The sequence below is a fragment of the Vulpes vulpes genome, chromosome 1 (assembly GCF_048418805.1).
Source record: "Vulpes vulpes isolate BD-2025 chromosome 1, VulVul3, whole genome shotgun sequence".
Lineage (NCBI taxonomy): Eukaryota > Metazoa > Chordata > Mammalia > Carnivora > Canidae > Vulpes > Vulpes vulpes.
The window spans coordinates 55,480,389-55,504,708 of NC_132780.1; the positions used below are offsets into that span (position 1 = coordinate 55,480,389).

The following is a 24,320-nucleotide window of genomic DNA, read 5'->3' on the forward strand; positions in this document are numbered from 1 at the left end:
AGCAGCAATGTCCACAATAGCCACACTGTGGAAGGAGCCTCGGTGTCCATCGAAAGATGAATGGATAGAGAAGCTGGGGTCTATGTATACGTGGAATATTCCTCAGCCATTAGAAAGGACAAATACCCACCATTTGCTTCAACCTGGGTGGAACTGGAGGGTATGATGCTGAGTGAAGTAAGTCAATCGGAGAAGGACAAACATTTTATGGTCTCATTCATTTGGGAAATATAAAAAATAGTGAAAGGAAATAAAGTGGAAAGGAGCAAAAATGAGTGGGAAATATCAGAAAGGGAGACAGAACATGAGAGACTCCTAACTCTGGGAAACAAACAAGGGGTGGTGGAAAGGGAGGTGGGTGGGGGGTGGGGGTGACTGGGTGACAGGCAATGAGGGGGGGCACTTGAGGAGATGAGCACTGGGTGTTATGCTATATGTTGGCAAATTGAACACCAATAAAAAATAAACTAAAAATAAATTATAAATATAAATATAAATATAAATATAAATATAAATATAAATATAAATATAAATTAAATGTTCTGGGTTTTGGTTATAAATCAGCAAGACATATTGCTCTAAGTTGCATGAAATTAAGCTACGTAGGAAAACAACAAACTAGCTGAATACATTTAATTTCTGTTTATTGATTTCACGGGGATTTATAATAGCCTGGTGTCATTTTCTTTAGATCCTAAACCTATTAAGTATTGATAAGCCTAAAAATCAAGAATTATTAATCAAGCAAGATAATCATAGCATTAATTTGAGTTTAAAGTTAGAATGCAGGGATAAAAATCCGCACGAATGAGCATAAATCGAAAATATCAGAAGCGAGGAAACCGTATGGTCATGCTCAGATTACAATTTTGAAATTACTGCTGCTCAACAAATTAGAATTGTAGATTTTTAGTTCATTAAATGGGAACACCCCGAAATGCTGGATTAAAGATTTCAAGGATTATTTGAGAAAGCTCTAGAACTTGCTTCCTTACAAAATGTGTCTTCATTAAAGTTTCCCATATGGTCTGTGAAAATGAACCTGTAAAAGATATAAAATTATTACATGTAAATTCAAATTAATACACAGTTGTTAAAATGTTTATTTTTCAACCAAATTCTATGTATTTTGCATATAAAATTATATGTTAATTACATGATACTTATACATACGAAGTTTTTATATTTAAATTTTATTGACCAATTCCTCACATAAAAATCAGTAACAGGGATCCCTGGGTGGCTCAGCCTGCCTTCGGCCCAGAGTGTGACCCCGGGGTCCTGGGATCGAGGCCCGCATGGGGCTCCCACCTCGGAGCCTGCTTCTCCCCCTGCCTGTGTCTCTGCCTCCCTCTCTCTCTGTGTCTCTCATGAATGAATAAATAAAATCTTTAAAAAAAATCAGTAACAAATATAAGTAATCAGAAAACTAGGAAAAGTGCATAAACACACTGAAAGAATCATAAATTCATACAACAGTGAAGTAGCATTTTCTACATAAGGAGCTAACATAAGTTATAGAGTTTGCTGTGACAGTGGTTTAGAGAAAACAGAAACCTTAATTCAGTTTTATGACAAAAATATAAACCCCTGAAAACTATTTTAAGTATAATTTGGCAATATATGACTCGTTGACTTTAATTCATTTCCTCTCTACAAATTTATTTGTAAAATCATAAATTTTGCCTGAAAAACATTCCTAAGATGCCATTGTTGCCTTATTGCCAATAGCTTATAACAGAAAATAATGCTTACAGTTATAGTAAATTTATTAAATGACATACTACATATACTTTAAGCAGAATGCTTCAGATCAATATATCCTAACATCAAAGAATTTCAAGAAAATTTTCCAGTAAAAAAATAAAACAGTGCGGAGCGGTCAGCATGATCTCATTTGTGCAAAGAACACGGGTTTTATTTATTCATTTATTTACACTGTTTTATGTACAAATTCTGGAAATTTGCACCACTTGAAAAAAATTGAATGAGGGGCCAAGAGATATAAATGAAGAGAGGTGGGGAAGAAGGCTTTAATTTTAATTTACTATGTTGAGGGCAGCCTGGTGGCTCAGAGGTTTAGCGCCGCCTTTGGCCCGGGGTGTGATCCTGGAGACCCTGGGATCGAGTCCCACGTCGGGCTCTCTCCATGGAATCTGCTTTTTCCTCTGCCTCTGTGTGTGTGTGTGTGTGTGTGTGTGTGTGTGTCTAATAAGTAAATAAAATAAAATCTTTTAAAAAAATTTTACTATGTTGATACACTGAGGCTTTTTAAGGTTGAATATATTAAATATGCTTTAAGATAAATCAGTAGAAGTCACAGCAATTAAAATGCCTTTAAAATAAAGCGGAAAAATGAGTTTTTAAAATGATTTTTCATGAGAAGAAATATTTCAGGTTAGATCTGTTAATGTACAGGAGGTGAGGGTTTGAAAGTGTCCAGAATGCTTGGCCCCAGGTCTACTTCTGTTTTCTTCCCACACTCTTTGGGGATGGGCAGATAATGCTTAATTTCCATATTGAGCCATCCCTCTCACCAGTGTTCACTCCTTTCCACGGAGACAGAGTATGTTTCCTGATCTGTGGGCGAGAGCCTTGGGTGCATGTTTTTCCTCTGGCTACAGCTATTCTGTTATAAAGTCCCGAGACCCAAGCTATCTTCTACTTAATATTTTTCTCTTCTATTTAAACTAGTAAGCAAGTTACGCTAGTTTGCAATCTTCAGATTTGATTAATGCTGAGTCAGTCAACACATTCCAAGAGAAAGCAAAGGGCTGACACTAGATTTCAGACTTTTCTAGAAAATACATTTCAGTATGTAAGAGGATGGTGTGTGTTCAGGAGAAGGGCATGGGCTTTAAAATAATACACCAGGGTGCAAATTTCTTATTTACCAGCTGGTGAATTATTTAAACTTGTAAAACCCGCTTCTTTATTAGTAAGAGATTGGCAATAACTCTTTTTTTTTTACACCAAAGAAAAATTTTTATTAAAGTATTGATTACTGGTTATTTAAAAATGCATGGGAAGAGACAAACATATCAAGGCATTATCATACAACTGCTTTCTAAACCCAATACTTTTGAAATAGAAAACAATGATCATGACTCCCCAAACATCAGTTTACTGAAACACATTGATTGTTAAGTTGGTCTAAAGCTCTTGTCACTGTTTTGCTAAAATGTCACTAGGTTTTTAGTTTCATCTATCATCAAAACTTTGTTTTTTAACATGTTTACTTCTCAAAGTAGTAGATAGTTATTTCTTGGGAGGTAATGTCAGCAACTACGAGACGCTCCTCTAAGTTAAGAAGTCACTACAATTGCTGCTTTGGAAATAGTTACCACTTGGGCTTGCCTACACGGAGACTCATGTATTGAAAGTCAAATGTTAATAGGCAAACTATGGGGATTGGGAACACGAGGACTCTCAAAGAAAAGATGTGTTCTTTTATGGTGGACCTGCTAAAAAAGACTATTATTTACTTTGGTACTGTTGCTGGAGAAGCCGTTTCCGCCAGACCACAGAGCAGCTGTATAATTGTTCATTTTATTTCCTTTTCTAAAAATGTCAGACTTTAACAATTCGGCTGATCAACCTAATAAGCAGAGGCTTTTAAATTACCATATATTTTAACTGCCTGAAATAAATTATTTTCCTAACTAGTTTAGCAGCCTTGTGCCTGGAAAGGCAGCAAAATCCACTTTGTTCTAGAATTAGAAGGTGGACTCTTAGCATAAAGCCCTCAAGGTTCATCCATGAACCACGGCAACTGATAGGATTTTATTTTTTTTATGGCTGATAATATTCCATTTTATACATATTGATACCTATGTATGTATATATATGTATATATCACATTTTCCTCGCCCATTCATCCACTGATGGACGCTCACATCGTTTCCATTCCTTAGCTATCGTAAATACTGCTGCACTGAACATGGGGCTGCAAATATCTTTCTGAGATAGTGACCTAATTCCCTTCAGAAAAAATACTCAGAAGTGGAATTATGGGATCATATGGTAGTTTTATTTTTAATTTTTTGAGAAAACTTTATACTATTTTTCATACTTGCAACACCAATCTACTTCCCCACCAGCAGTGCCTAAGGGTTCTTTTTTCTCCACATTCTTATTAACACTTGTTACTGCTTGTCTTTTCTAATAATTGCCATTCTAACAGGTAGGAGATGGTATCTCATTGTGGTTTTCCCTGATCTGTGCATTTTTCTGATGACTAATGATGCTGAGCGCATTTTCAGGCACCAGTTGGCCATCTGTTGTCTTCTTTGGAAAAATATCTGTTCAGATCTGCCCATTTTTAAATCAGATTGTTACTATTTTCTTTGGCTATTAATCCCCCATCATATACATGTCTTGCAAACAACTTCTACCATTTCCTTTTTTTTTGATAATTTCCTTTGCTTCTTTCTTATTTGATATAGTCCCACTTGTATTTTGTTGCTGTTGTTGCCCTTGCTTTTCGTGTCGAATCCAGAAACTCATTAAGACCAATGTCAAGGACCTTACCCTCTGTTTTCTCCTGGGGGATTATGGTTCCAGGTCTCACTGTCAAGTCTTTAATTAATTTGCATTTGGGTTAAGATAATGGTCCATTTTCATTCTCTTGCAGGTGGCTATCCAGTTCCCTTAGCACCATTTATTTAAGAGAATGTCTTTTCCCCATGTGTATTCCTGATACCTTTGTTGTAAAGTATCTGACTATACACGTGTGGGTTTATTTCTGGCTCTCCATTCTGTTGTATTGATCTCTGTGTCTGTTTTTATGCCAGTACCTTACTGTTTTGTTAACTATAGCTTTGCAGTGTAGTTTGAAATTTATAAGTGAGGGGCACCTGGGTGGCTCAGTTGTTGAGTGTCTGCCTTTGGCTCAGGTCGTGATCCTGAGGTCCTAGGATCGAGTACCGCATTGGGCTCCCTACAGGGAGCCTGCTTCTCCCTCTCCCTGTGTCTCGGCCTCTCTCTCTGTGTCTCTCATGAATAAATAAAACCTTTAAAAAGAAGAAATTTATAAGTGAGATGCCTTCAGCTTTGTTCTTCTTTTTCAAGATTGCTTTGGCTATACAGAGTCTTTTGTGGTTGCATCCAGGTTTTAGGATTGTTTATTTCTGTGAAAAATGACAGTGGAATTTTAATAGGAAATGAATTGTCTGCAGATTGCTTTGGGGAGTATGGAAGTTTCAACAATATCAATGCTTCCAATTCATGAACATGGAATTTCTTTCATTTATTTCTGTCTTTTTAAATTTCGTTCATTAGTGTCTTACAGTTTTCAGTGTACAAGTCTTTCACCTCCTTGCTTAAATTAATTTCTAGGTATTGTATTCCTTTTGATGTAATTGTAAATGGAATTATTTTTTTAATTTATGAATTTAGAGGCTATGAATCTACCACCATTATGTTAGATTATCTTACATTAACTATATTTTACCTTAGAAGTAGGCTTTATGCTTTCATATGTTTTCTTGTTACTAATTAGGAACACTTTTGTTTCAGCTTAAAGAATTGCCTTAAACACTTCTTATAAAGCCAGTCTAGTAGTGAGCTAAACCCTTTTAGCTTTTGCTGATCTGGAGAACTCTTTGTTTTTTCTTTAATTCTGAAGGAAAATTTTGCCAGGGAGACTACTCTTGGTTGGGATTTTTTTCTTTCAGCATTCAATTATATCATGCCACCCTTCTGGCTGATAAAACTTCTCTTGAAAAATCTGCTGAGTCTTATGCGGGGAGGGGGTGGTTCTCTTGTACATAATGAATTGTTTTTCTCTTACTGCTTTTAAGATTCTTTGTCTTTAACTTTTGACAATTTGATTATAATGTGTCTTGGTGTAGGTCTTTTGGGGTCCATCTTATTTGGAACTCTCTAGGTTTCCTGAATCTGTATGTCTGTGTTCTTCTCCAAGTTACAAATTTTCACTCATCTTTTCTTTCAATACATTTTATGCCTCTTTCTCTCTCTCCATTCTATTTTTGGGGCCCTTAGAACACAAATATTGGCCCACTTGATGTTGTGCTAGAAATATCTTTAAGCTATCTTCTTCCTTTCTTATTCTTCTCTCTTTTTGCTCCTCTTATTGGATGAGATCTGTTGCCTTGTGCTGAAGTTCCTGATCCTGTTTTCTGCTTCACTAGACTGCAGTTGAACCTTTCTATTGAATTCTTCTGCTCTATTTTTACATTTTTTCAGGTCGGTGATTTCAGTTTGGTACTTTCTTATATTTTATATTTCCCTATTGAAATTTTTACTTTGTTCATTAATTATTTTCCTGACCACAGAGAGCATCTTTATGACCATTATTTTGAACTCTTTATAAAGAAAACCACTTATCTTCATTTCATTAAAGTCTTTTTCTGGGGCTTTATGCTGGTCTATTGTTTGGAACACATTCCTCTGGGTCTTCATTTTCCTTGCCTTTCTCTGTTGGTTTCTATGGATTAGACAAAACAGCCACCTCTTTCAGTTTTGAAGAAGAGGCCTCTGAATAATAGATAAATCTTATTCAGCGTTGCCCTTGCTCTTGATTGTCTTTCAATCCTTTGTGAAACTGCTTAGTGTGCTCTTAACGGCCCCAGTCATTGAAAGTGGGCCAAGACCTGTCAGTGTCCCAAAGAGGTAGAGCTCAGTCAACACCTGGATGCCAGATGATTTTAAGCTGCATCCTTGGGTAGCAACTTTTGTTTATTACAGTCTTATGGAACACATGAATTTAATTAAGCCCTGTTGGCCATCAGAGCCATGCAATCAAGAAGTATCATCTGGGTGACAACTGAAAAAAAAAATGAAACCTGGCACCAGATGTGTGTATAAGTTCCTTTACAGGAGATACCTCCATCCTGAAGCAAGACAAAGGGAGAGTGCAAAGATGGCACCTATCAAGTTTGTGGTTTCTGAAGAGTATTGCAGTATTAAGACTGCTCCCTCAGTCCGTAGCTATTGAAATGAACAAACAGGCCTCTAATGAAAAGATTGGGTGTGTTTCAATTTGCAGCCTTTGATCTAGATCCTTGGGAATTTGCCACAGTGAGTCTGCACAAGCCTTCTAAGCACTGTCTCTTCATTTGCTGTAGCCTTCTGTGTCTTGTTGATGCAAGCCCCATTGGCTTTCAAAGCTAGATGTTTTGGAAGCCAATCTCTCACATGGAAGCCTTAGAAGTTGGGGTGCCAGATGTGGGGTCCAAAACCACCACTCCTTAAGGAGAAGCTAGGAATTGTGAGATTCCTCCCTATAGTGTGTCACTTCGTCAAGGCTGGGACTTGTGACAAGATTGTGTCTCAGCCTCTCCTTCCTGCCTCAATGTGGATTTTTCTCTCATTTTCCAGAAATGTTCAGTCACTCAGTTTCTGGATTTGTATCAGAGTGAATTGTTCTGTCTGCGTCTGTAGATTTTGTGTGTTCATGAAAGGAGGTAAGTTCAGGAGCTTCCTATGTCACCAATGTTTTCTTAAGCATTTTAAATTACATTAACATGAAGCATCAGCTTCTGATAGTTTTGAATCTTCACTCAGTCTTCATTGTTTATTTTAAATGTCACTCATGGAAAAAAATGATAAAACTAGGCAAGCTTTGTTTTCTCACTAATTTATACATAATATTATATTATTATAAAATAAAATCTAATACCTAAAATTATTTTTCATCTTTAATATGAGCTTTACTCTTAGAATATATAGAGCTAAGGATTAAAACTTGATGCCACTATAGGCAAAGAGATGGTTGAGAATTTTATGTAATTAAAAATGAAAAACCCCATTCCAATTCTTACAATCGGCAAATGTTAGAGAGCTAATTTGAAGCCAGAAAAGGTTAATTTTATTTTGTAGATTACATCTAGTGAATTTAGCTTAAGTGCCTTGTGGAAAACACTTCTGGAAACTAAAAGGTAGCTAAATGACACCTTGAAACCTTATTGTAAATGTATACATATGTTACCAAAGATTAATTGAAAATGCTCATTTTTAAATATCAATATTTGGTTTTCACTCATGTTTTGTTTTCAATATATTTGTTTTCTCTATTCTTTGCTTATCTGAAAACTCCAAGGCCTTTGATACTGTGACTGAAGTCTGAGTGTCAATGGGAGCATGGAGAGTGGATGCCAAGAGAATGACAACTAGATGATAGTGAATGCCTTTTTATGCAACGTTACACAATTATACTATCAAGGCTGATCATTTTTTCACCAATAGTTTTCAACATTTAATCTTCCATTTTTTTGCTGTGAAAGCTATTCAAAACTAAGTGATATAAAGCCAGATTTCAGTAAAACTTAAATCTTGTAAAAATCTTGTGGTACGGTACTTTCAAACTTTAAAGTTATTTCAACTTCCATTATCTACTCAGTTCGTCACCTTATATATCTTAAGAGGAAAGATCCAGTTTATGCAACCCAGACATACAATGCAATTACACCATCTGATCATTTGCAGAGTTACCAAAAGTCATTCTTCTCCTTTCATGGTATAGATTTGTCACACAAAATAGTTCTTAGACAATAATTTAATTTCCTAGCCCACTCGCTTCTCCAAACATGACAGCATCTTTGTACTGGTGAGATGTAGATAATATAGAAGCCAGAGGCTGGGAGGAGACTTAGTTCTCTCCTCATTGTGTAAAGGGAAGCTGCCACTGACTGAGAATACTGCACTGGAACCACTACTACAGCAAGAAGAAACTGCAATTGCATGAAGGCCTTAAATGTTTGGGCTTATTTTTTACTCTAACTCAAATAAGATTTCAAAAACATGTATTTAATGTATTTATGTTTACTTGGCTTGTTTATCTATCAGATTCTTTGGGGGAGCCTAAAAAAAGTAATATTTTAATTGTTTTCAGCTTGGTTCACTGCATAAGAGCATACCTGGAAAATTGAGATGATGTGGTAATTCAAATGTACAACTAATGATTCCTTCTGTTTCTCATTCTGATAGGAAGCCCTATAGTTGAGGAGCTCCAGCAGAATATATCCTCCACAGCTAGTAAGGCTGGATGAAGGGAGCGCCCATAAGTCAATTTGCTAGTTTTTCCCATTAATCATGCTGGATTTTCTTTTGAGATTTATTTATTTCATTCTAAATTAAGAGCAATGTATAAGTTTTTTTTTTTAAAAAAAAAAGGACTACTATAACAGCATCAAAGGATTATATATGGGTTTACAGATGAAAAGTGGACTTGGAATAGTCTAGTGGCTTCATGGATCAATAAAGATGCATAAGAAGGGATAGACCAGGATTAGAAGGACCAAAAACTGTGGAATGGATACCCATGGAGAACCATGACTTTCTTTAACAGTATGCATTATAACAATCTTTGTATCTGATAAAATCATTTTTTCTTCCCTTATTCAATGAAATATTAATTTTCATTAAAATATATTGCTTATAAGGCCCTTACCTGGAAAGTTATCCACTTGGGAAAGAAAACTTAGAAGGAGCAGGACAGTGTTTTGAAATTCAGTAAAGTCGCTGATAAAGGGGGCTCTATCCCCATTAACAAGCATTCGTGGTGGCAGGCCCTCCTGGAATTCATGTGTTCTGACCAAAGTTGTAGGAAAGAGGGAAGCAGCTAAATAATCCACAGCCACACACCAATTTCTTCCAAAATTTGCTTCCGCTTTAGAATAATACTCCAACCTAAGAGACAAGTAGAAACAGGTACAATTGCAACTAATCCACTCCAAATTTCAGCCTCATTATTTTCTTTCTTTTGTTTTTGATTTTTGAATTTCAAGTCTTTATTTAAATTCTAATTGGTTAACATACAGTGTAATATTGTTCTCAGGAGCAGAATTTAGTGACTCATCACTTACACAGAACACCCAGTGCTCATCACAAGTGAGGAACAATGGCTTAGGTAACCTGTAATGGCTTAAATAAACTTCAAGCCCTAAGAACAATGGCTTAAATAAACACTAGGGGGGATCCCTGGGTGGCGCAGCGGTTTGGCGCCTGCCTTTGGCCCAGGGCGCGATCCTGGAGACCCGGGATCGAGTCCCACGTCGGGCTCCCGGTGCATGGAGCCTGCTTCTCCCTCTGCCTGTGTCTCTGCCTCTCTCTCTCTGTGTGTGACTATCATAAATTAAAAAAAAATAAAAAATAAAAAAAAATAAACACTAGGAAAGAAGTGAGGGCAGTGTTTAAAGGCACAGAGGTGTTTAGCAAAGTCAGATCCAATGGAAGCCTTTTAAATGATTTAAGTGAATATATTATTGGACAGTTCACCTAATAAGTCAGTTAAGAGAGAGTCAAGTAAAAATAAATAAATAAATAAAAACACACCTTTAAAGCTCATTTTATTTTTTTATTTTATTTTATTTTTATTTATGATAGGCACACAGTGAGAGAGAGAGAGAGGCAGAGACACAGGCAGAGGGAGAAGCAGGCTCCATGCACCGGGAGCCTGACGTGGGATTCGATCCCGGGTCTCCAGGATCGCGCCCTGGGCCAAAGACAGGCGCCAAACCGCTGCGCCACCCAGGGATCCCTAAAGCTCATTTTAATTTAAAATACAGTTATAGGTGCACCAGCCAATCTTAGGATACAAGACCACAGAGCTTTAAGTAGACATAGACTGTAAAGAGGTCAGGACTATCTCAAGTAAATAAAAGACTCTAATATATTCTCTTTTTTTTCTAATATATTATTTTACCTAAAAAAGGTAACACATGAGATTTGAAGGAAGTGCTTCAGTATGTAGTAGATTGCAAACATGGCCTCAATTTCTCAAAAGTCTTTATATCTCTGGTTTTTGGTCTCTTCAATGTCCCTTCCCTATTACATAAAAAGGAGACAGCAAGGAGAGAGGTTTTCTACCCTGGCTCAGCCATATAAGTTGATTTAGCCAATAGAACATTAGCCAACTTGACACCGCATAAGCTTGAACTGTGTTTTCACAATTTGGTTTCTCTCCCTTTCCATTCTTCCATCACGATGGCAAACACTCAGGCTTGCCTGCTGGAGAATGGGAGACAAATGGAGCAGAGCTGAGCTTTTCCACTCATCCCTGTGTTGCCAATCAAATCAGCAAACACGAGGTGAGCAGGGGGAAGATCAGCAGACCTGCCCAACTGGATCTTAAACATGTGAGGAATAAGCACTGCTGTATAGACGCTGAGATTCTGTAGTTATCAACCGTGCTACATTCTCGTGGGGAAAAAAATGAATGAAATACAGGGCAACACACCTAATAAATTGCAACTTCTCAACAGTGAAAGTGAAGCTAAAAACTAATGGAGATATGCCTTCAAAAATTCTTAAGTATTGCTAGCCTAGGTTTCTGTATTCACTCAACCTCAGTCAAAAATCGTGAAAGAATAATGATATTTTAAGAATGCAAATTACCTGCATTTTTTTCTTCTTATACAACTGTTCTGAATCGACTAGTATGTAAGTCTTAACCAACAAAGTAATCCAGGAAATAAAACAATACAGGATACTAGAAATGGGTGAGTCAACATAAAGAAGAGACAAAGGCAATCTAGTACAAAGATCCTAGAGACCTAAGAATCGCATCTGACCACCTGGGCAGAACAGAGCAAGTCCACAGTTCTGAACGAAACCTCTACGAGAAGAAGAAATTGATATAATTCCGGATGCTTCTAAACACCTTAAGAAGAAACTTGTTTGGTTTGCCAATTTGAAGTAATTAGCGTTGTGTATGATAGAAAGTAAACAAAAATTCACACAAAAAAATGATCAACTCTAAAGGGAATGAGATAATGAGAAAAATAATTAGAATCAGTTTAGTACGCGTGATGTGAATAGTGATTGATAGTTAAAATAATGTAGCCGCGAACATTGACTCAATCCACATCATTAAACAATTATACAGAAAGAGTGGTAAGTGGGAAGAATTTGTGTGGAGTAGGGGTGAGGGGAACTGAGTGGTAATTTCCTATGGTCTTGATAAAAAGGATACTTAAATCTGCAATCAGGAAATGTTATAGGATTTTTTTTTATTTTTAGAAATATAGTACTAAATATCACAGTAACCAGCGGTTATAGTGGCATTCTCCCTGGATACAGCTGTGTCATTTATTTATGTATTTTTGGTGGGAGGGATGGCAAAACCTCATAGAACCATTTGACTCTTTGTCTTTTTTTTTCAAGATTTTGTTTATTTGACGCAGAGAGAGACATTATAAGCACGGGGAGGGGACAGAGGGCAGAGGGGGAGGGAGAAGGCTCCTGAGTGAACAAAGAGCCCCAAATGGGTGGGACTCCATCCCAGAGCCTGGGATCAAGACCTGAGCTGAAGGCAGTAGCTTAACCCTTAACGGACTGAGCCACTCAAGTGCTTCCATTTGACTCTTTAAATCATTGACATATAAGAAATGGATCGTAGACAAACTAAAAATAATCCAAAACAAAAATAAGGAGGCACACCTGAGTTCAATATATAAAATAAAGAAATAGGAAGGAAGGAGGGACAGGGAGAGCGAGGGAGGGAGAGAAGGGAGGGAGGAAATAAAGGAGGAAGGAAGGAGGGAAAGAATCTTCTGAAGAATCTTAGATTCTTCTAAGATTCTAAGATTCTAAGGACCGTCCATCCACTACCCTAACTCCTAGGACAGGGAGACCCTGGTCACACTCACTTGCCTGCTAACCTACCTGAGAGGGAGAGAGGAGAGGTATGAATGATATTTTGTTCAGCTCAATTATATTTTGTTAAGCCCCAGGATTAAAAGATTCTTCATCAAGGAAGTGAATATTATATTTTATTCCCGCTTCCTTATATATTGAAAAGGTGAGAGTCTTCTTTAATTAAAACATTTTAATGTCTTTTACTATCTTTTGGTAGTTACTGACCTTGTAAAACTAGTCTGTAGGCCGTGTACACTGCAGGCAGCACAGCTTACAGGTAAGAGGATGAGCTATGGAGTCATGAGAAATTTAAACATTAGCCCTGCCATTCACTAGCTGTAAGATTTTCAGCAAGTTACTAAACAGCTCGACCACATACTCAGGATCTAGAAAAATTGAGGTATTTCAAAGTGAGATATTACATGAAGATACTTCGTGAAATTTCTTGTACTTGAGAAACAGAAGCTACTTAAAAAATTCATTCGAGAGAGTCACCTGTTGCTACCTAAATAGAAGGTCAAGTAAGAAGGTCAAATTTCAGAGAATAAAAAAAGTTAATAAAAAATCTTTTTTTTTTTTTGGTTATAATTAGTGAGGAAAGTGCTTCTAATAGTATCAGAAAAAAAATTTGGGTCATATGCTTGTGATCAAACTAATCATGTAATTATTCAAGATTTTTCATGAAAAAATTCATATGTTCTGTGATTTTAGAGTTTTTAAATAAATTTGGCCTGCTAAAAATATATTTCTTTCAAAACAGTTCCATGACATAAATAGGAATAAATACAAAAAGATTAAAAATCTAAACCCATAAGACACAAGAAATGTACCTGTAAGAAAAAAAATTTCTGCAATCTCCTTGAACTTTAGCTAAAGGACTCTCATATTTCTAAGGGACAAAGTTGCATTCCCTAGTGAATTATCTTTGGATATGAACCTGAAACATCTGTAAATGAAAAAAGTAGTCTAGAGAGATGACTTCTTATCTGTCAAATCTTGAGGTTGGCAATCTGAGACAGAAATCGTTGTCTAATAATCTCATTCCTATTTCCTGTCATCAGAATGGAAAGAACAGTTGAATTGCAACTGCTGTGCTGGCTTCAGCTCCAAATCCAATTACAAATGCTCCAATGGGAGAAAACTCCTCCATCCTCCAATTAATATCTAGTTTTTGAAGCCATATCAATAGGTAAAGGAGGAAATGTGTTTTGAATCTGCTACTGTAGCTGATTTATTTACTATACTGAAGGACGGAGTCGGTGGGAGAGACAATCAGTGAAATAAGTAAGAAACACTCCCACGTTCCTGCCTGGATTCACCTGTATACTCAGACAGTACCAAGGACCCTGATTTTTGGTTCCTGTTTTGCACCGTACCCAGATTTCCACCCCAAATCTCTCTCCAATGGTTGACCCCACCCCCAGATAGTGTCGATGATGGCTGATGTTATACGTCAACGTCACTGGGCCTCAGGGTGCCCGGATATTTAGTCAACATTATTTGGGGGGTATTTCTATGAGGGTTTTTCGGAAATCTCACTTTTCAAACCAGTTGACTGAGTAAAACATATTGCCCCCCCTAGTATGAATCGGCCTCCATTCAATCTGTTGGTAGTGTGAATAGAACAAAAAGATGACTTTCCCTAAATTAGGGGGAAATCTGATGAAGACTGATGGCCTTCAAACTGGAACATAGGCTCTTCCTGGTTCTATATCTATCTATCTATCTATCTATCTATCTATCTATCTATCTACCATCTATCTATTTATCTATCATCTATCACCTATTTATCCATCTATCATCTATCTGTCATCTATCTATCTATCTATCTATCTATCATCTATCTATCTATCTATCTATCTATCTATCATCTATCTATCATCTTCTATCATTTATCTATCTATCATCTACTATCATCTCTCTACCTACCTACCTATCTTCTATTGGGGCTGTTTCTCTGGAGAACCCTGACTAATATAGTATCATTCACAGCTAAGCACAAATCATTCTTGCACCTTCTTATCTAAGTCTATAATAACCTCTAGATGTACACCTAGAGTGCTTGATAATCTTCTGAGCTACCCTGCATGCTCACCCTGATGCTAGTTGATCTTTTTCCAGTATATACTCTCCACAGTATAAGTACCTACCAGTACTGTGCCCATGATCAAAATATTGAAGACAGGGATCCCTGGGTGGCTCAGTGGTTTAGTGCCTACCTTCAGCCAGGGTGTGATCCTGGACTCCAGGATCGAGTCCCACATCGAGCTCCCCACAGGGAGTCTGCCTCTCCCTCTGCCTGTATCTCTGCCTCTCTCTCAGTCTGTGTCACTCATGAATAAATAAGTAAAATCTTTAAAAAAATATATTGAAGACAATTTCTTTCCTTTTTTATATAGAGAAATTGGTCATATGTTTTATTTGTTTGTTGGTTGGCTAGCTATTTCATTAACTGAAATAGTTGGTTAGCACCAGATGTATTTTTTTCCTCAAAATTTGCTTCTTCTTCATAAAATATTTTCTAAGTCTAATCATTCTAAAATACTTATACTTCATCATTAAAAATACCCAATGGTTAATATTATTTAGTAGGAACATTGAGTACCACTTTAGAAGAGGAATAAAAAGGCCTAAGTGAGGCCCAAAATCATTTACCATATTAAATAGAAATGATTTGGGATCCATTCTTACCTATCTTCAAATATTTTGCCAACAGTATCTATGGTTGCGACATGTGCAGCCCATAAGTACTTCAACAGGTCTTCAAAGGTACTGGAAGGATACTGTAAATGCTGCAGCGAGGAGAAATTTATTCATATTTGAGAAAATACAACAATTTCTCTCCTTAAAATTTAATCTTACTCCCATACATAATTTAGCAATATCCTGCATGAGAGGAGAATTTTGTTTCTAAGAACTGTATAAGCTCTCAGTGACTAACACTTTGTAAAAGAATATAATAAATATCTATTATAAATAATATTATTGAACACATCTATAAGAAATGAGCTGCAACAATTTTCCCAGGAGTCAGTATTTTATACTGGATTTTGTTTTTGATTTGTCATTTGTTTTTCTGCTACCATAGCAAAAGTTACCACTAAAGTTTAAGAAAAGGAGGACATTTTTATTAGAATCTTTAATCCAGTCATATCTAAAGTAGTGAACTAATAATCTGTGGAACTAGTAAATCCATCTTTTCATTGTGCACCTTAGCCCACATCTATGTTTAACCAATGTTCAAATTTTGCTCATTGAATATTTGGTTTTCATTGCCACATAATTGTTTAGTTTTACCTATATGATCATTTATTAATTCAGTTGGAATAGGTTATTTGACTCTTCTAATAACCAACTCCATAATTGTATTTCTCCTAAAAGTTAATTCTTCGTTGCCATGCAGATTCAATTAAACAGAATAATCTTTTGCATTTAGTCAGATATCTTATGCACGCTCACATTTATGTATTATTCATTTGGAATGAGAGGATCGAGTTTGTGTTAATGCCATATTGGCTCAGAGGGAACGAACGCCCCACCTACTGACCCCCACTGCAAATGTAATAATATAATTCGCCTGACAGTTTACGTTTTTACACTTAGGAAATATACGATGCACACAAAAACCTAGGCAAAAAGCACTATACAAAACAGAAAATTCTCTTACCACCTCCTAAGAAAATAAATTATAAAACTTTAAAAAGCAACCTGGTAAAAGGCATTCCACTTGCTCATTATCTCAGGAAAGGACGACCGGCAACTAGAAACATTAAGACAAAACTTTGTCTGGTCCTTGGGTGGTGGCAAAAGCATGACTTGGTCCGATGATATCCCCATTATGCCAGAGTCAACCGCAGCAAGGAAGGGCAATGCACATAGAAAGTAATTCATATCTGTAACAGCAAAATACTTATTATTACTGCAAATCCTAACAAATGGGATAGAGAATATTTTTAAGTTATCTGTAAACCAGTAGGCAAAAATCACACATTCAGAAACCTAGCAAAAAAAAAATTGAAAATCTCCCTAAAGATCATCTACATAACTTTAATATGCTTTTGTTAATAACCCTACAATCAGGGGTCCCGGGTGGTTCATTGCATTAAGCGTCTGCCTTGAGCTCGGGTCATGATCCTGGGGTCCTGGGATGGAGCCCTGTGTCTGGCTCTCGGCTCCACAGGGAGCCTGCTTCTTCTCCCTCTCCCTCTGCTACTCCCCCTGCTTGTGCTGGCTCGTGTGTGTGCTCTCTGTCTCTGTCTCTCTCTAAAATAAATAAATAAAACCTTTTTTAAAAATAACCCTATAATCATAGACATAGACTTAAGCAGTTGTCTATGATATTTTAAATAAAAACTTATATTTAATATTAAGTTAATATTATGTAATATTCAATATTAATTTAATATTATTTAATATTTATTTTTTTCAAAGCATTAAGTAAAAAAAGGAAGGAAGTTCTCTACTTGTGCACAGAATAATACACTTCTAATTGAAGTTTTTTCATAAAATGTAATTTTTTTCTAAGACATTTTAGTGTGGTTAGAGTGTTGACATTGCGTACTTTGTATTTAGCCAAGTTTCATGTGCAACCGTGATATCACAAAGCCCTGGTTTCAGATTAGGTTTTTAAAGCCCACATTTTGGATAAGTGTTGACAGTAGATCTCTGGATGATTAAATTGACAATGAATTAGCTGTTTTTCATTTCTCTCTAAATATAACCTATTCCAGCAGATTTAGACATTATAGTTTAGAGGGCTGTAAAGCCTCGGCTGATTCTCACTGGTGATGCAGAATGTTTTTTATCACAGACACGCATTTATGAACGTAATCCTATGCCCCAGTCGAGCAGCCTGATGCTCCAAACTCCTGAATCAATCTGGGGATAAGGAACCCTGAATTCCAAACCGTGACTATTCGTGGGTCTTTGAAAAGAACCAGTGTGTGCGGTATTAGAAAAAATATGTTAAAAAAAAAAGAGAGAAAAAGAAAAAATATGTAAAGGTGTATGTGGTGTGTGTCACCCTAAGCTTGTCTCTTATTGGGAAATGTCTCTAATGAAATATGGGTAAATTAATTTAATTACTAAAACACAAAATAGAATTAAAGAATTTGAAAATGTCTTCTGGTTATTTTAGGACTGAATGTCTGACAGACGCCTTTGATTACTGATTGATAAAATGAGTAATCATTTGAAAAATGATTTGTGGTACCCACCCTGACATGTTAGAGCATGAAAGGCAAACACATTTGGTTGGGGTGAAATAAGGAAAAAGCCTTATTCACTTGTTCCCTCCTTTCTCATCCCCCCTCATCCTGGAGACCCCCCCTCACGTCGGCCTCCCTCCTCCCTGGTAGGCCGGGCTTGCAGAGGCCCTGGTCCCTCCCCGGCCCTTGTTCTCTGCTTCCGTGACAAGCTCGTGTCCCAGGGAATCATTACTGACACGACGGCTGTCCAATTCGAGGATGTGGCACCAAGGCCACAAGGTGCACGATGAAACAGATTCCTTCTTAGAAAGAACTAGTACTGTCCTCTCTCCGTCCCTAAGGTTTCGGGTGGAACACTTTCCTTGGGGGATGGTTAGTACCTGTTTTGCCACTTAAATGAACCTACCAGCCCACCAACTGTCCACAGAGACACACAGAGGATCAGAGTCATAGCCACAGTCGGTCCTTCTTCTGGGATCAGCTAATCTTCCTAAGAAGAGAGAGGGGGGTGCAGGGATTATTCATTATACAATAACATTCTTGAGTATCAATAAATATTTTGCTTTAATTTGGTCTCTTATTCTTTCATTGATCCCTAACTACTCCCTTCCACTCAATCTCCTTCTCCCTTCCTTTTCTTGTCCCTTCCTTAAACATACACACACACACACACACACACACACACACACACACACACTACACTCAATCACATGTCCCTATTCCACCCCATTTCCAGGTTCTGTCCTTTGGCTTAATTTCTGATATTATCACATTAGAATAGAATTTTTCATGGTGGACCTAAACCTTGATATTTTTTTTTAACTAGGCAGTTATTTTCAATATGCAGCCAAGGCTGAGAAACACTGCTTTAGCTTATTTGTTTACTTCCTAATAGATTTCCTTTCCATTTCCCCAGTAAAATTTCAGCCACATTTCAAGCCTCAGTTTAAATTCATTTTTTTTCCTGATTACTCCAGCTGACTCCTCCACTCTACCCCTCGTTTGGCACTTTTAACTTTTATCCAAGAGTTGTTGTGTATTTTCTTCCACTTAATTTCTGCTATCTTTCCCGTTTCACTTGTGTTGTTGTAAATTCTTTGATGGCAGGGAAACTGTCTGAAAGTCCTTATTCACACCCCATCTCCCCACTGCTCTTAGCAAATGCTGGACACTTATCAGTTCATCAGTGGAAGAGTTTAGCCAAGCTTGACCCTGATGTGTGAATTCAGTGAGTCAGAAGGGCATTAATCCACCAGCCCTTTCAGACTCCATCTCTTTCCCCTGAGGGTGGGCTGCCTCCCATAGTAGACTTAATGTCACTGATTTCTTCTGAACTAGGGTTGTTTTGACGCCAAGGAAAGCCAGATAAATAGGAGTAGATTTAGGTCTCAGGACATTCCCTGACAAAGATGCGTGACTTGTCAACCACAGGAGTTCCTGAATCTGATCACTGCTCAGACTTAAGATAAACTGTGATCTTCTAGTTTTTTTCATTGGAATACAACAATGAAATTTCCTTATTGGTGGTGTTATCGGTATGGAGTAGGCAAGGAGGCACCACTCGCTTTCATGAGCTGCTTCTGTCAGCCAGAACAAAAATATCTTTCTAATTTATGAATCCTTGGCCCAGAGCGTATATCTCCTAACTAAATGTTAGAATGTATTTTCAAAATGAGTCAATCATTTGCAGAGAAACATCGTTATGAGCAAGATGCCACTCCTTGCCTAGCAGCCCTATCTCCATGTTTAGGTAATCACAATTGGGACTTCAAAAAATTTCAAGTTAATTTGACAACACCTTCTGTTTTTAACGTATATCCTTTTGACTGTTTTGTTCATCTAAGTGCTTAGAATGGCATCTGGCATCTAGCAGGAGTTCAATAAATACTTGTAGAATTCTCAATAGATCTGACATGATGTCTTTTTGTTTGGCAGCTATGCCTGATGCACCATTGTGATTTCTAGTCAAAACAGAAGCACACAAAAGAAGGATTTATGGAGGAAGAAGAGTAGAAGTAGAGAAATATGATTATGAGGGGGGAAGAGGAAAAAAGAAAAGGATCAATTCTCAAAGACAATTCTCAAATTCTATAGAGTCTTAGTTCCCTATTACTCCGTGGTTATACTGGTAGATCATTAGGATGATAACAAGAGTCATTCTTACCTGTTTTGTATTGCCAGCCATTCTGGAGAGGTAACCCCCATAAAATGTTTTGTTCATTGTCTAATAGAATGTTTTCAAAATATCTTGCTGTCTTGTTCACTAGGATTTTGTACATCCCCATTCTCTCAGGATATACCCAGGGATCAATAATGTACTTTCCATTCTTTACCCTGTAGTCACTGAACTGACTAGCACTTTTCTTCCACAGCGGGGGATACAGATCTGAGAAATTAGATGCTCCTGCTAAAGAAACAGAAAAGCAACCAAGTAGTACACAGGTCCAAGGAGGAAGGAAAGCCATTGTGTCAAAGCTGGGGATTGAGATTGTGGCAAGGCTTTTATTGGGAAATGGAGGAAGAAGTCATGGTATTTGCTTTTATCTCAGCACATCAACACGTTTTGCTCTTTTCCCTGAAAATGACATAGTGAAGATGGGAAGGCCTTACCAATGAAAATAAGGTGCCTGTCTTACGAATAGCATCATCAAAAGTTTCTTATCCACATGATAGTCCAAAAAAACTGTTGAAAATTCTATTGTTGAATGAATAAATATTTTAAACCCTTTCATAAAACTGCTATTAGGTTTACATTGTGTTTGTGTGCCTATTAAATTAAATACCCTCCTACACATATATCTTGACCGTAATTACCCAGAAATGTATGGGTATGGGCAGTCACCTATGTCTGTAGAAAAGGGTTTACATAGCAAACCTGAGAATGCTATTGTTAAATAAACCTGCTTGTAGTTTGGCCCTTGGCTGGCATCTGCCTACTTGGCTCTCAAAGTTCCTAGTCAACAGTAAAATGACAAGTGATTCACTGTACCTAGACTGTGCAAACACTATGGTTTATGCTCAACATCTGCTTTCCTTGTAGAGTCTGGAACTTTCGTACATGACTAGCTCCCAGTAAACAGCTTGGGCATTGCCTCTTTAATGGGCATCCCTGGGCAGAAACATGACACACATATTGCTGTACTTCTGTTACTGGGGGAAAGTGCACTCTGTGTGACCTCTCATTGGAAGGAAAGAGCATGTGGGAATCTGCACATGCGTTCCTCCAGACTCTGCCTCTGTCTTTCCCCTTATTGTTCAGCTGTGTATGCTTACTACATCGCCACAAAGAACCTTAGCCATGAGTAGAATTGTATGCTGAATCTTGTGAGTCTTCTAGAAAATGTTTAAACACAGGTCCCTGAATGAAAACTTCAGTTACCCATCAGTTATCTCTCACCAAAGGCTAAGAAAGAAATTTTGAAACATTTATTTAGTATGTTTAGTGAAATAAAAACTTCTAGTCCCCATTTTGAATCATATATCTCTAGATCCTAGAGGAAAAGACACAGTCTAATAGGTTTTAATTTCAGATGTGTAAGTTTCAAAAATATAAAGAAAAAATTCCCAGTGATAACAATTTGAAGGAATAGAATGCCTTAAAGAGCTGAATTTTCTCCATGCAGAGGATATTGAACTAGTCTTTGATACATTAGCTAACATTAAAAATAGTTGAATTTTGGAACTCCTGTGTCAGAATCTAAAAAATAGGTTAAAATGGCCTATAATAGTATAGATAAAACTACTGTCAACAAAAAGCTTGCAGGAGTTTCCTAGCCTACACTGTGATTACAAAATATATCACCAATGATATTGGGGCACTCCCTCCTCATTGAAAAAAATTTTTAATGTATTGTACAAATAATGAAGATTGATGTACCAGGATTTAAAATAATGTGTAAATATTATTATATACTGAAAAAAAATGATCCATTTAGTAGAAGTTTCTGTTGCAAGGAAGAAGCTTGAAGTGTGCCTATGTATCCAATAGAATAAGCCAGCCTTTTGGCAAAAACTCCCAGTTAATTCCCAGTTTTCTTTCATCTTTCATTCTTTAGCCTTTAATGTTAGCCAGAAACATGGATATCCAGAATTAAGTATACAATTCCAGCATCCCTTGTATAAGCAGCCACATTACTAAGTGCCAGCCACTGGGATATGAATGGAAATGGTGTCCATGTATCCCTTAAAAAAAATGGATAGGCCACTTTTTCCTCCCTTCCTCTATTCTATGGCTAGATGTGATGGCTATAATTCCATCTCAATGCTTATGGGCAATGATTCCATCTTGGAGTTAACAGAATACAGAACTGGAGACTGCATGAATCCCAGAAAATTGGGCAACCACGAGATATAACTTGAGTTCCTACCTATGGATTCCACCTGAGAGAGAAACAACTTTCTATATATTTCAACCACAGTTTGAATTTCACCTACATATAGTGAAAATAATGGCCTCATGATATAAGCAGTACATCTGGAAAGTCTTCTTATTAGCATCATTAGAAACCCGTTTCCCAGAAGGTCATAGGTGAGGCTTACTTCTGGCATGGACCACACTGAATATCCTTCAGCGGGATATAACTTCTTGACTCCTGTCATTTTATTTATGGTCTTCTGATCACTGATTATTCAACTTTCCAAACACATTAATATAAAGGGGAAGTGGTGAAAATTACTGTTCTATTCTGGATCAAGAATACAAGCATTCTGGGTTCAAGAAAATATCTTTATAAAGAGGTTAATATATGGATGCATACTATATGACCTATTTTTCTTTTTTTTAAAGATTTTATATATTTATTCATGAGAGAAACAGAGAGAGAGAGAGAGGTAGAGACACAGGCAGAGAGAGAAGCAGGCTCCATGCAGGGAGCCTGATGCGGGACTTGATCCCGGGACTCCAGGATCACGCCCAGGGCTGAAGGCGGCTCTAAATCACTGAGCCACCTGGGCTGCCCAAGACCTATTTTTCTATAACCAAATGCCAACACCATACTTAATGGGAGAAACCTTAAGGGCATTTCCTTTAAAGCCAACTATAGGATAAAAACAATCACTATCATTTTAATCATTTAACTTTCTTTGCAGGTACCATACAATTACATTAGTATAGATAAAGAAATTAGATGCATAGAATTGTCAGTGAGGAAGAGTTATTATTTTTGCAGATGGTATTATGGTATCTGGAAAATGGGAGAGAGTACACTAAAGGGGTACCTGCAAAGAAAAAGAGAGTTTCACCACAGCAACTTCTTGCTAGACACATCACCAAAAACAAGGGAAACAAAGGCAAAACTGAACTATTGGGATTCCATCAAGATAAAAAGATTTAAATAGCAAAGGAAACAGTGGACAAAGCCAAAATGCAACCGACAGAATGGGAGATGTTTGCAAATGACATATCAGGTAAAAGGCTAGTATCCAAAATCTATAAAGAATTTATCAAACTCAACACCCAAAGGAAAAATAATCCAATCAAGAAATAGGCAGAAGACATGAACAAACATTTCTCCAAAGAAGACAAACAAATGGCCAACAGATACATGAAAAAATAGTCAACATCACTCAGCATCAGGGAAATACAAATCAAAACCACAGTGAGATCCCACCTCACACCAGTCATAAGGGCTAAAAAGAACAAGTCAGGAAATGACAGATGTTGGTGAGGATGCAGAGTAAGAGGTACCCTTGTCCACTGTTGACAGGAATGCAAGCTGGTTGCAGCCACTCTTGAAAACAGTGTGGAAGTTCCTCAAAAAGTTGAAAATAGGGCTACCCTATGACCCAGAAATTGCACTACTGGGTATTTACCCCAAAGATACAAATGTAATGATCTGAAGGGGCACCTGCACCCCAATGTTTATAGCAGCAATGTTCACAATAGGCAAACTGTGGGAAGAGCCCAGATATCCTTCGACAGATGAATGGATAAAGAAGATATGGTATGTATATATTTCTATCATGGACTACTACTCAGCCATCAAAAAAAAAAAAAAAGAAATCTTGCCATTTTCAACAATGTGGAATGGAACTAGAGGGTATTATGCTGAGTGAAATAAATCAATCAGAGAAAGACAATTATCATATGATCTCACTCATATGTGGGATTTGAGAAACAAAACAGAGGATAATAGAGGAAGGGAGAGAAAAATAAGGCAAAATCAGATAGGGAGACAAACCATAAAAGACTCTTTATCACAGGAAACAAACTGAGGGTCACTGGAGGACAAAAGGGTTGGGGGATGGGGTAACTGGATGATGGACATTAAGGAGGGCATGTGATGTAACAAGCACTGGGTGTCACTGACCACTACCTCTAAAACTAATAATACATTTTATGTTAATTAATTGAATTTAAATTTTAAAAAGTAAAATACACTGTAAAAAATAAAACTCTTTAGAAAATTTTTAAAAAGAGAATTTCATAAACTGGCCATGTACTAAATTACTATCTATAAATAAGTAGTTTTTAATGTAAAAAACAATCTGAAGCATAAAGGGATAAATATATTG

The 24,320-nt window shown here is 37.0% G+C and overlaps 1 protein-coding gene across 1 annotated transcript; it reads right to left on the reverse strand.

Moving 5' to 3' along the window:
- Positions 1-720: 720 nt before the first annotated feature.
- Positions 721-20,272, reverse strand: LOC112930905 (protein LEG1 homolog). Its single transcript, XM_026013359.2, has 6 exons — positions 19,972-20,272; positions 18,214-18,297; positions 16,309-16,493; positions 15,292-15,392; positions 9,413-9,651; positions 721-1,042 (listed from the first exon to the last, which is right to left on the reverse strand). The coding sequence occupies exons 1-6, from the start codon at positions 20,270-20,272 to the stop codon at positions 918-920; spliced, it is 1,035 nt and encodes a 344-aa protein (XP_025869144.1). The 3' UTR covers positions 721-917.
- Positions 20,273-24,320: the final 4,048 nt, after the last annotated feature.

What these genes read in the sequence shown, in the direction of transcription:
- LOC112930905 (XM_026013359.2), bottom strand. Translation starts at nt 20,272, where the DNA reads ATGGCTTTCCTTCCTCCTTGGACCTGTGTACTACTTGGTTGCTTTTCT. An exon ending in TGTGGACAGTTGGTGGGCTG is followed by an intron (nt 16,494 to 18,213) that starts GTAGGTTCATTT and finishes TTGCTGTTACAG; the next exon opens with ATATGAATTACTTTCTATGT. An exon ending in GGCAAAATATTTGAAGATAG is followed by an intron (nt 9,652 to 15,291) that starts GTAAGAATGGAT and finishes CTTGTCTCTTAG; the next exon opens with GTTGGAGTATTATTCTAAAG.